Source organism: Typopeltis vanoorti, chromosome 9, assembly GCF_054136105.1.
Source record: "Typopeltis vanoorti isolate ZY-2024b chromosome 9, IOZ_Tvanoo_1.0, whole genome shotgun sequence".
NCBI lineage: Eukaryota > Metazoa > Arthropoda > Arachnida > Uropygi > Thelyphonidae > Typopeltis > Typopeltis vanoorti.
In genome coordinates this window covers 103459617-103471883 of record NC_143557.1, presented here as the reverse complement: position 1 = coordinate 103471883, position 12267 = coordinate 103459617, and the positions used below count along the sequence as shown (strand labels likewise).

General features: G+C 36.5%; 1 protein-coding gene across 1 annotated transcript in view; it reads right to left on the bottom strand.

Moving 5' to 3' along the window:
* Pfdn4 (prefoldin subunit 4) overlaps positions 1-12267 on the bottom strand; it is a 55356-nt gene that overhangs the window by 16190 nt on the left and 26899 nt on the right. The window contains exon 3 of the mRNA XM_090398064.1: positions 1999-2062. Within this exon, the coding sequence (XP_090254190.1) occupies positions 1999-2062 (64 nt within the window). The remainder of the gene's footprint in view (positions 1-1998; positions 2063-12267) is intronic.

Here is a 12267-nt window from a genome sequence, read left to right as displayed (position 1 = left end):
TGGTCCAATTTATTTTACTTTACTGAAGTCTCCTCAGTGGGAGTTAGACACATGAGATACTGATAACTAAATCAGTGGTAACTAAAAATAGTATATCACACCATATTAGTCAAATATTCTGGATGAGAAATAATTGTAGCAAATTTTTTCACTTGGTTACAAAGTAAACAAGAAATGAAGTAGACTACTATGATATTGCTTCATAAACTCACACTTGGGTAAAGGATATAAACAAGAATATTGTTTCTAATTTACATAATTAACACAATTTACTTTATAGACAAATAAAAAACCTTTAGCTAAGACACACTTTACCGCTATAAACTCCCAGTGGATTTCAACTAGTGGGTGTGTTTTATCCACAATAAACGAATTACTGTTTGTGCCTCTTCCTTCATACATAATCATCAGTAAATTCATTATTTTCTGAATAACTATCAATCTGTGCAAAAGAATTTCTGTGAGGTGACTATGGAATCATATTCCAAGTTTACTTAACGATGTGGTTTCCTATAATAATACAACAGAAGAAAATCAAATTAACTGTACAGTCATAGAGGTTAATATCATTATTCTTCATGCAGGATACCAGGGTTCAATTCTTCATGGGGGAGGGTGATGCTTTGTGTAGAGTGGAACAGCCTCTGCTTTTCTACCAATCACCTATGTTCAACTTTCACTGTAGTATGGATAATTAAAACATTCTTTAGGTAGGCAGATGATTTTTATCACCTGATGCTAACCCGAGTTACTTTTTGGAGACCTAAAGTTACATAAAAAATCATGTTTTGTTTTCAGAACAGGAATTCTATCTTATTTACATCTTGGCATATTCATTTGATTTCATGGTAAATGTTTTCAACTTTTTTATAGAAAGAAATGTCACTTTCCCAAAAAACCTCAACTGCCTTTCATATGATAACAAGTTTAGGTGCTAGAAGTTTTTCCGCTTGGTTATACTGTAAATTAAAGATACCAAGAAATTATATATTTGGTTTAATCCTTTATCCAAGTGTAAGCAAACAAAGTTTGTGCCTGAAATATAATCAGGACAGGACAACTTGTATATAGAAGCTAATGACTTCACATCACTTGCTTCAGTATTCCATAATGCAAAGCACATATCCTTATGGTATGTATAATGCTATGCATTATGGGCTCCCATTGACGAGACCTCAATAAAGGTCGAAACCGGTCTTGGTAGTGACCCTTCCCATAATGAATAGCATTATACCTGTATAATGCTATGTATTATGCAGGTATGTATGCTATACCCATATAATGATATGCTGTAAGGATATGTGCTTTGCATTATGGCATACTAAGGCAAGCAATGTGAAGTCATTAGCTTCTATATACGAGTTGCCCTGTCCTGATTATATTTCAAGTGCAAACTTTGTTTGCTTACACTTGGATAAAAGATTAAACCAAGTATACAATTTCTTGGTATCTTTCATTTAAAGTTTAGGTGCTAATTTTGAATAGCAATTAGATCAAAATGAAAACACACCTGGCCTATTTAGCAATAAAAATACTCACTAAAATCCATACATACTCTTTACTGGCACATGAAAGAAACTATTTTCTCTCTTTTTCTTGCTTTCATTACTAATGCAATTATGAAAAATTTTAGATAATTTCATGGAACAAGGTTGTAAAAAATAGTTGTACAAGAAGTAAAACTGCAATAAATTGAATAAATAGTTTCAATTTCCCAATCAAATAATAATGCATTTTTTTAAAAAAATAGTTTTAAACCATAGCGATAGCCAGATGATATGTAGCATTCAATCAGCTGTTGAAGTTTCATGTTAAAAATGTAATCAAATGATATTACACAATCAAAAATGTGTACCATAACAATTATAATTTTTATAATCAAAGTGCATCACTTCAGTGATCAAGTAAGCAAGAATTATTTTGAAGGAAACTGATGAAAATATCAGTTTTTATTTTATTTATCTTTATGCTGCAGTTATAAAAAAATTAAAGGATATGGAATAGTTCTAGGTTCTTCCAAAATTAATTCATCAGCTGCATCTTCCAAGTTTTGTAGTTCTTTCTAGAAAACAGCAATAGTTTGGAATGTCTCTTAATATATCAATATTTATAGACAATATTGCAATTATAAGATAGAAAATTAAATCAGACTAAGGATATCATACTGAATATTAATAATATTCAATATCCTAATATATGAGTAATCAACAAGATGGAAAACTATACTCCAATTTATAACATCAACTATATATATATACTTATTCACAATGTATTTTGACATCAGATATTTATTTAGTCATGCAGCACAACATATTTGACTTTTGCTAAAAGTATAATTAACTTTACTTCCCCTCCCAATTATATTTCATATTTTCTTTGTTATATTACAGAGCAAATATGTAAATACCAATATAACTAGAATTTCTTGATTGTTTCATATTTTCCAAATGTTCATGCCAGCTTCCCCCCCCCCTTGCTTCAGATGATCAGCTAGTCTGGTCAAGGTATGCAGCATAGCACTCACATTTGATCTCATAGAATACCGGGTCTACATGTCACTAAATTTGAAAGATCAGAATGGGGAATGTGGGCCTTTAATAGTATTTCTAAAACTGCCATTGATTAATTGTTTTTTTCTTTTTTTTTAATACAATGCCTAACTATAGGGATGGGATAATGATGCTCCAGCACCATTATCCCGTCCCTATAGTGGTTCTCAGTAAGATCTGCAAAATACCCCTCTACAGCTGCAATCACTTCTTGATTCGAAGAAAAACGCTGACAGCGAGGAAGAGATAGAATTCAGAGGGAGTCAAATCTGGGGAATAGGATGAATGTTCCAACAATTCATAGTGCAGTCCCTTAATTTTTCCATTGTCAAAATATCTTTGTCGGCAGGTGCATTCTCCTGATGTAAGATGATTTTTTTTTTCTGCAAACTGGGTCTTTTCTCCCAAACTTTTTCATATAATCTGGTTAAAAGATCGGAATAATATTCCCTGGTTATAGTTTTACCCTTTTCAAGTTAATTAATAAACAAAATCCTTTAGCATCCCAAAACACCGATGCCATTACCTTTCCTGCTGATGGAAATGACTTTGTCTTCTTTGGCGCTGAACAACTGGCTTCTGTCCACTGTTCTGACTGCTGTTTGGATTCTGTGTAATGATGAACCCAAGTCTCATCCATAGTAATAAATAGATGCACGAAATCATTTTATTCTTGTTAAAACGCTCCAAGTACTGTTCAGAGATTTTCATGCGAGTAAGTTTTTGATCTGCTGTGAACGAGTGCGGCACCTATCTTGCGCAAAGCTTTGTCGTTTGCAATTCTTCATGCAAATATCCTACACGCTCTTTTGAAATGCCTACAGTCTCAGCAATTTCACACAATTTGACTTGCCAGTCATCCAATACCATATCATGCACTTGATACACATTACACTTTTTGGACATCCTTCACGTGGATCATCTTCAAGGCTGGTACACCCACGTTTTAAACTCGGCAACGAAGGAGAAGAGTGCCCATAAACATTTATGGGCACTCTTGGAATGAATTTCTTTTGGCATTAAACCTTCTTTCACAAAGAATTTTATAACTGCACGATACTCAATTTTATCCATTTCAAAGGATACAGACAACACTTTTGCTTCAGACAGCTGTATAAAAAAACTAATTGATAGAATGACCTGCAATTTCACATGGATGCTATGACAGATGTACCAACTTAAAAAAAAATCTTGCTGATAGTGTTGCCATCTATGGTCGAGGCCGAGAACTTTTCGGACCACCCATGTATGATTTTAAATATAGAAATGGTTATACAAGAAACCAGTTTATTGGCATAATTCATTTTCCACATCCTAACATAATAATAATTATTATTATTGCCCATATAATAATAATAATAATTATTATTATTATATGGACCTCCATGGAGTCCAAACACTCATTGCAGGATACCCAATCTATCATACTTCTCCTTGAACTCGTTACCACACAAAATGCTAACAACTGACTCTGTTAACCCATTCCATTCATTCACAACTCACCAAACAAAAAATCTAGTCCTCACACCCCTACTAACCACACTTTTACTCAATTTCCAGGGATGATCTCTTGTTCTGTCCCCTTCTAGCCAAGTGCTGAAACATTTCCGCTGCACTAATCCCATAAAACCCTTTAAATAACATAAATGTTTCCATTACATGCTCTCTTTTTTTGCCTATGAACCAACTTCTGCAGCCCCCCACCCCACACACACACACCCTCAATCTATCCTCATAGAGAATGTTCCACTCACTATCTTGGTTGCTCAGCTCTGAATCCTCTCCAACACTTTCTCATTCTCAAGAAATCCAGGAGACTAGACCTGAGCAGAGTAATCTAGATATGGACATACACCCTCTGTCCAAAAAGATACCGAAATTTTAGAAAATAGAAGACACTAGTGGCGCCACCTGTTGTATCATTTTGTTGTCGAAAGCAGCAACCTTCATTAGTGTTCTGTCAACTGTTTATGACATTTGTTTCATTAGAAGCCGAGTTATAGTGCCAAGAGTGACAGCATGTTTTGACGAGCAGTCGGAAAATGAGTTTCAAAGAGAGCTGTGATTGACCTTTGTGTTATACTTGGTAAAAGTTTTACCAAAACGCATCAAATGCTTCAAGAAGCATACGGTGATGAATACTTATTCTGTACTCAAGTTTACGAGTGGTTTAAGCGATTTCAAAGTCGTCGTGAGAGGCTTAAGGACGACGAAAAGCCAGGCCGTCCAAAAACGACTGAGCGAAGTTTACACTCAAAAAGTGTGTGATTTCATCAAAGAAAACCCAAAATTGTCTATGAGATTGATTGAAGATGAAATGAGGATTCCCAAAGTCCCCATGAACACACGGGGATACAGCCAGGAATACTTCGAGGCATAGGGGGTGACCATTCTATCCTCGTATTTCAGTTACGAAATCCAAGCATGCTTGGAGGGTTGTGGGCCTTAAAGGCCTGTTAAAGCCATTGAGATAGAAAAGCAACTGCACACGACATTTTGACTAAGAGTTTGGGCCTTCGTAAATTCAATTCCCAATTTGTTCCCCACAAGTTGACCGACGACCAAAAAATGTACCGAATTGAACTGCAAGGATCTCATTAAAACCGCTCGTAAGGACTCAAACTTCCTTGAAACGATCATTACTGGTGACAAAACATGGTGTTTTGAGTATGAGTTCTAAACAAAACACCAAAGTGCTGAGTGGAGACCACCAGAAGAGGGACATGTGAAAAAAAGTCGCTTGGAGAAGTCAAAAGTAAAGACAATGCTGATTTGTGTCTAAGCATTATTCACAAAGAATTTGTTCCACCTAGTCAAATAGTCAACGGTGAGTTTTATCTCGAAGTTTTGAAGCGACTGATAGCGAGAATTCGTCACGTACGGCATGAATATCATGATGACCGACCATTCGTCAAAACACACTGTCACTCATAGTTTCACTCTTGGAATTATGACTCGGCTTCTAATGAAACAAATGTCATAAACAGTTGACACAACACTAATGAAGGTTGCCGCTTTTGACAACAAAAAGATGCAACAGGTGGCACCACTGGTTTCTTCTATTTTCGAAAACTTCGGTTTCTTTTTGGACAGATCTTATAAAGGTGTATCAAGGACTTATAAAGAGGAATAGCAACTTCCTTATCTTTACTAGGGTGTGCTGAAGAGATGCAATAATCACCATGAAGGAAATGAGGTTGAAGCATGTAACTTAAACATTATTCTACATATTCCTCATGAAGTGTTATACGCTTGTTATAATGCTGCTTCATCATTTGCAATCCTATAAAAAAAAAGTTACGTTAATATCATTAAAGATATTTCAATATCATTATCAGAGCTGAGACTTAAGTTAAAGATCCTAGTAGGGACATTGCCAGGTCCCTTGCACATTCTCGCAAAACACGAGCTGGTTTCCCATCTAATCCCACATTACTTACATGGAGTCTCCTTACTGTATTTACATAGAGATTCTGCCATATCCTAAGAACCTCCAATTCATTCATCTCTGTTTCCACAAGTCTTCTTCTTTCACATATGTAACAGAAGTAACATCACTGGGATGATGTACCCTTACAAAGTGGTGATTCAGTAACTCAGCTATTTAATCTGCTCCTGTCATCTCAAGACCATTAGAGCTCATTAAGGTTATTCTTCCATAGTCATTCTTTCTATTACTTGCCACAAAGCAAAAGAACTCTGAATTTCCTTTGGCATGCTCAGCTAGTTTCTTCTCTTGATCAGATTTTGTCGTCAGCTGGATGCTCCTTATCTTTAGGTATACAATTTAATATAGCTTCCTCTAGATATCATTTAACTATTTCCCATGCACTACTAACATTCTTCCCATGCAGGGTTTATGCCATGGCACAGCTTCGAGCTTCCTCCTAAGCTTTTCATGATCATCTGCCTTGTAGTTCCAATATACTTCTTCTTCACAGAATATTTCTTATTTTTTACAATTTCCCAAGTCAAGATCACATGGTCACTTTCCCCAGTCAGAAGCAATGTGGGCCACCTTAGTTAGAGGTAGCTCTTCTGGTCCTATGACCAGGTCCAATACTCTTGCACCTCGAATCCCTCCATAACGTGCTGCCTCAAGTAATTATCTCTCAGCAGGTGAATAAATTCTATTTCCATCTATATTATCATTATTTTGTGACACCTTCAAGGAGTCCAAAGACTCATCGAGGGAGGGCACCTACTCTACAACTCAGTCTCCATCATCTACACTAATACCATTTACTGCTCACCATCACTAGTATTTTTTGTCTGTAAATTGCATGCATCCTAAAGGCTGATTTATCTGTATGTGGGATGAAAAACTTGGGTTTCTGGGAAAAAGAAACCCTGCTACCTCAGTATGAGATCAGCTAACTCACCTTGAGTTAGCTGGAAAAAAAACCATATAATGATTCCTCCTGTCATGACAAGAATCGAACTTAGGCCTTTTCCAATTGAAAGGTGCAACATATTATTATTATTATGACACCTCCAGGAGTCCAAAGACTCATCGAGGGAGGGCACCTATTCCACAACCCTCCGTCTCCGCTACTACTTTCATCATCTACACCAACGGCATCTACTGCCGACCACCACCACTAGTGTTTTCACAGACAATCACGAACATCCATGCCCACAGCGGAATTCGAACCCGCATCCTTTTGGCTGGAGAGCAGATACACTAACCACTTGGCCACCCATATCACCATTCTTCCAACTGCGCTAATAAATAATTAACAGCAATCACTTCCAACTTATTAACTTATTTTTTTTCCACATAAAGTTTCACTTTTGATGTACAAATGTTAGTCAGTTGCACGATATCCATCCTGAGTGATATTCTTCCTCCATTTTGGGTCTTACATTTTGGCACTCTTAACTTATTCTTATGGTGAAGATTACCATAAGAAGATTACTGGAAGCCTGTCACAAATTTTAGTAAACTACACTAAAGTTAAGAGTTAAGTTAAGAAGTTAAGAGTGCATAGCTAGCTTGTCTAGTTGTCTCCCATAATAATCACTTGACCTGCATTCACTGTACTAATTTGCCGATGCATGTCTTCCATGCATCAGCAAACTGTTCCACAAAGTAAGACCCAAAATGGAGGAAGAATATCACTCAGGATGGATATCGTGCAACTGACTAACATTTGTACATCAAAAGTGAAACTTTATGTGGGAAAAAAAACAACAAATGAGTTCACAATGTTTTTCAAAATGAAATTCACAAAGAACCAATGCTTGGTTTAATAAAATAATAATAATAATAAAATTAAAAACAAAAAAATATATATATATATACAGTGTGCAAAACTTTGCAATGACTCTCATACCAGGATGTATCTTGCACCTCATTTACCACGAGTCTGCATTTTTTTGTCCCAAAGAAAACCACCATTGGTTTTCTCAGCATACCAGTTTATACATGTTAGGCCAGATGTTAAATGACCTAAATCTGTCCAGTTTAGGGATATATCCTTCAATGGGGATGGAATGCCATTTCAGTACTACTACTAATATTGTTTTGATCTTCTGTTTCTTTTGGAGAAGGCAGAAACAGGGGATTCTACAGTCCAAGAATCATTTACTGATTCTCAGGTGTGATCAAATTGAAGGTCTGATGTGATATATGAGCTGTTACAATCAATTATAAGTAACTAGGCTGTACTGCATGAAGTGCTTGCATTCATTCTTTCTTTTAACAAGCACTAGATTCGGCCAGCCTAAAGCCCAAAGTCTGGCTCAGATATCTTGATATTTTCGTCATCTGGCCCCATGGCTGCAAAACATAATCAAAAACAACTCTCTTCCTTTTCAGACTCATCACATGCCTTCCCTCAGATTGTCTCTCCTTCACGGTCTACCACAAACCAACACACATAGGTCAATATATACATAAAAATTTGTACCATCGTCCAACACAAAAACTAGGAGAAATCAGAACCCTAACAATTTGCTCCAATGAACAAGCTCTGAACCAAGAATTTGAAATTATTAACCAAACATTTGTAAAAAATGGCTACAATAAAAAAACAGTTCACAAGATCTTCCATACAAATGCCACTAAAAACAAAAAAAAAAAAATTACAAGAATGCCATCCATACCCTACATTAGGGGCATTTCAGCAAAAATAGATAGAACACTACTTAAATACAACATTAAGACTACCTTCAACCCACTGACAACATTAAGAAATTTACTTAGCTCTTCTAAAGATCCTCTACCATACCTAGTCCACCCAGGAGTGTACAAAATTCAATGTACCCTTACACAAGGGGGGGGGGGGGAGTATGCACGATCCCAATTAGAAAAGATAAACACAAACAACACATTAAATAACTTCACTATGGTAAAACAGGTCTATCAGACCATGCATGTGAAACATCCCACAGAACTGACTGGAAAGGCACCAAGTCCGTACACCGCACCAACACCTGGTTTGAAAGAAAATTCAAAGAAGCTTGTGAAATGCTGAAACATTATCAAATCTGAACAAAAATGATGGATTAATAATTCCAAGAATGTGGAGGACCCATCTGCAATCCATACACGAGGGTGGTCTGAAAAGTACTCGGCGAGTCAAAGTGCGTGAAATTGCTGAGCCTATAGGCATTTCAAAAGAACATGTTGGATATATTTTGCATGAAGAATTGCAAATGAAAAAGCTTTGAGCAAGATGGGTGGCACGCTTGCTCACAGCAGATCAAAAATGCACTCGCATGAAAATCTCTCAACAGTGCTTGGAGCATTTTAACAAGAATAAAACTGATTTGGTGCATAGATTTATTACTATGGATGAGACTTGGATTCACCATTACACAGAATCCAAACAGCAGTCAAAACAGTGGACAGAAGCCGGGTTGTTCAGCACCAAAGAAGACAAAGTCTGTTCCATCAGCAGGATAGGTCATGGCATCGATGTTTTGGAATGCTAAAGGCAGTTTGTTTATTAATTATCTTGAAAAGGGTAAAACAATAATTGGGGAATATTATTCCGATCTTTTAACCAGACTAGACGAAAAAATTTGTGAGACAAGACACGGTCTGCAGAAGAAAAAAATCATCTTTCATCAGGACAATGCACCTGCCCACAAAGGTGTTTTGGCAATGAGAAAATTAAGGGATCTGCACTATGAATTGTTGGAACATTCATCCTATTCCCCAGATTTGGCTCCCTCTGACTTCTATCTCTTCCCCAAAACTAAAACTTTTCCTTGCTGGTCAGCGTTTATCTTTGAATCAAGAGGTGATTGCAGCTGTAGAGGGGTATTTTGCAGATCTTACTGAGAATCTTCACTGAGACCATCTTCACTAAAAACTGTGCCTAAGTAGCTGAAATGTTTTATTTGTTCTATAGGTTCTATATTCACTATGCAGTTGATATTGTCAATGTCTTTGTCTTGTTATTTCTGATTTTCATACCAAATTTATTACAACAGTTATTCAATTTAGTCAGGGAATCTTGCAGATGTACTGGATTTATTTAAAAGTATAACATCATCTGCATAAAGTGAAGAGCTGGATTAACATCTCCAATTTTGATATCAGGTTTAATACCACTTTCCTTTATAATGTGATCCATATAGATAATGAATAACAGAAGGGATAATGTACATCCTTATTTGACACCAGATGGTATATCAAACCATCATCCTGTACTTCCTTCAATTCCAACTGCTCATTTACAACTGAAATCAAGATTAAGTATTGCTTGATATAATGTTCCAGTGTTCAAACCAGTTTTAACTTATGGATCTGAGAGCTGGGTCAGAAGTAAAACACTTGACCAAAGACTAGAGACTGCAGATATGAGAGTCCTGAGAAAGATTAGAGGCGTGAACAGATGGCATCAATGGCAATATCATATTAAAAACGAGGATATTAGGAAAGAACTTGACATTGTCAGCATCCAGGAATGTGTTAGCAGAGCTAATCTCAGGTGGTATGGTCACTTAAACAGAATGGGTGAGGAAAGATTAGCAAAACAAGTGTTCTCTGCCAGGTTGGCAGCAAAACGACCCAGAGGAAGACCAAGATATAGGTGGATTGATACGGTACAAAGTGCCTTAGACAATAGAAATATAAGATCTGATAATGTTGGAGTCTTGACAAGTAACAGACTGATTTGGAGGAAAATTGTAGATAGGAAGTTAGTAATGATGTAATTTTTTCATGTAGTACTGTCATATCCTGTACACTCCTTGAGGGTACATGGCAGGAATTTGATGATGATGATCATGTTCCATTGACACCATATAACTGTAGCATTTTGAATAGTTTTTTCTCTTGGCATCTTGTCATATGCCTTTTCCAGATCTATAAAAACTTAAATACAGATCTGTTATATTCCCATGATTTCTTAACTATTTGTCATAAAGTGAAAATCTCATCCTAACAGCTTCTATTTGGCCTGAATCCAGCTTGTGTTTTCACCAAGTTTCCCTTCCACAATCCCTCTCGACCATTTCTGAAGTATATACTTGCATAAATCTTACCATGAACAATCAGTAGGGAAATACCTCTGTAATTCTCACATTCAGATTTATTTCCATTTTTGTATATTGTATTAAATTTGTGATCCTTGTAAACTTCATAAGAGAATTTACTTGATCACAATTTAACAAGTAGAAACCTTAATGAGAAAATAGTGCTTGCATCTAGGTATAAATGAAATAAATATATTGAAAAGAATAATTGTTAACTCTCATAAGAACATTAATTGTATAACATTAGAAAAATGAGAATTAATTTACAGCATTTAGTTATAAGAATTTTGCATGTAAAAGGCTTGCTTGTTATACACTTGAAACAAGAGATTGTAAGTTATGCTAATTCTTAGAAAAATTGGGTGAGCTGATAGAGTTTGATAAAGCTGACTCGTAGGATTAACTAGAACCAAAGTAAAGCCTAAGGTCATGGTCCCCGATTTAGACACTGCCACCGGTCAGTCGCATGCACATGGCACACCAAAGGTAGAAGTTTCAGCAGGGAGATGCCACCCTAATGGGTTACAATAAACGTATCCTATTGTTGGGGGGAAGAAAATTAATTGCAGAAGGAGCCGGTAGGGTCATAATATAAAAGTGTTAGGAACCCTCTCCACGAGGTCTTTTGCCAGTTTTCGTTTGGAGGTTACCTTATGAGTTTCCTGAGTGACCGCCACGACATGGAATATTAGTAAGGGGATTTAGGTCCCGTTTTCCTACCATCGAGAACAAAGGCCGCCACATGGTCGGGAAGAAAGGTATTTACTGTATACTAAGCCAAATAAGTTGCCAAAAAGGTGGCACACCGTTTGGCAACTCCTATAGGTAGAGATGACCTTGCTAATGCTTCTGCCTGGTATCTCCACTTGGGCCTGGCTCCCACTGAAGAGACCTCAATAAAGGTCGAAACTAGTCTGGGTAGTGGCCCTTCCCTTAATACATAACATTAGACATATCCACAAGGAGATGTGTTTTGCATTATGGGAGATACTGAGATAGGAGTGATGTTATCTTGCTCCACCTTTTCAACAAGTTGCCTGCTGTTGTACCACCTTACCCCAGTCCGGAAGATACTTTCAGGCGCAAACTTTGTTTGCTCACACTTGGATAAAGGATTAAACTAAATTTATTATAGTCTAACCAAGTGAAAAATAAACTTTCAACATCTTTCTCTATATCCAGAGTAATTTATTAAAAAGGTGGCACACTGTTTGGCAACTCCTATAGG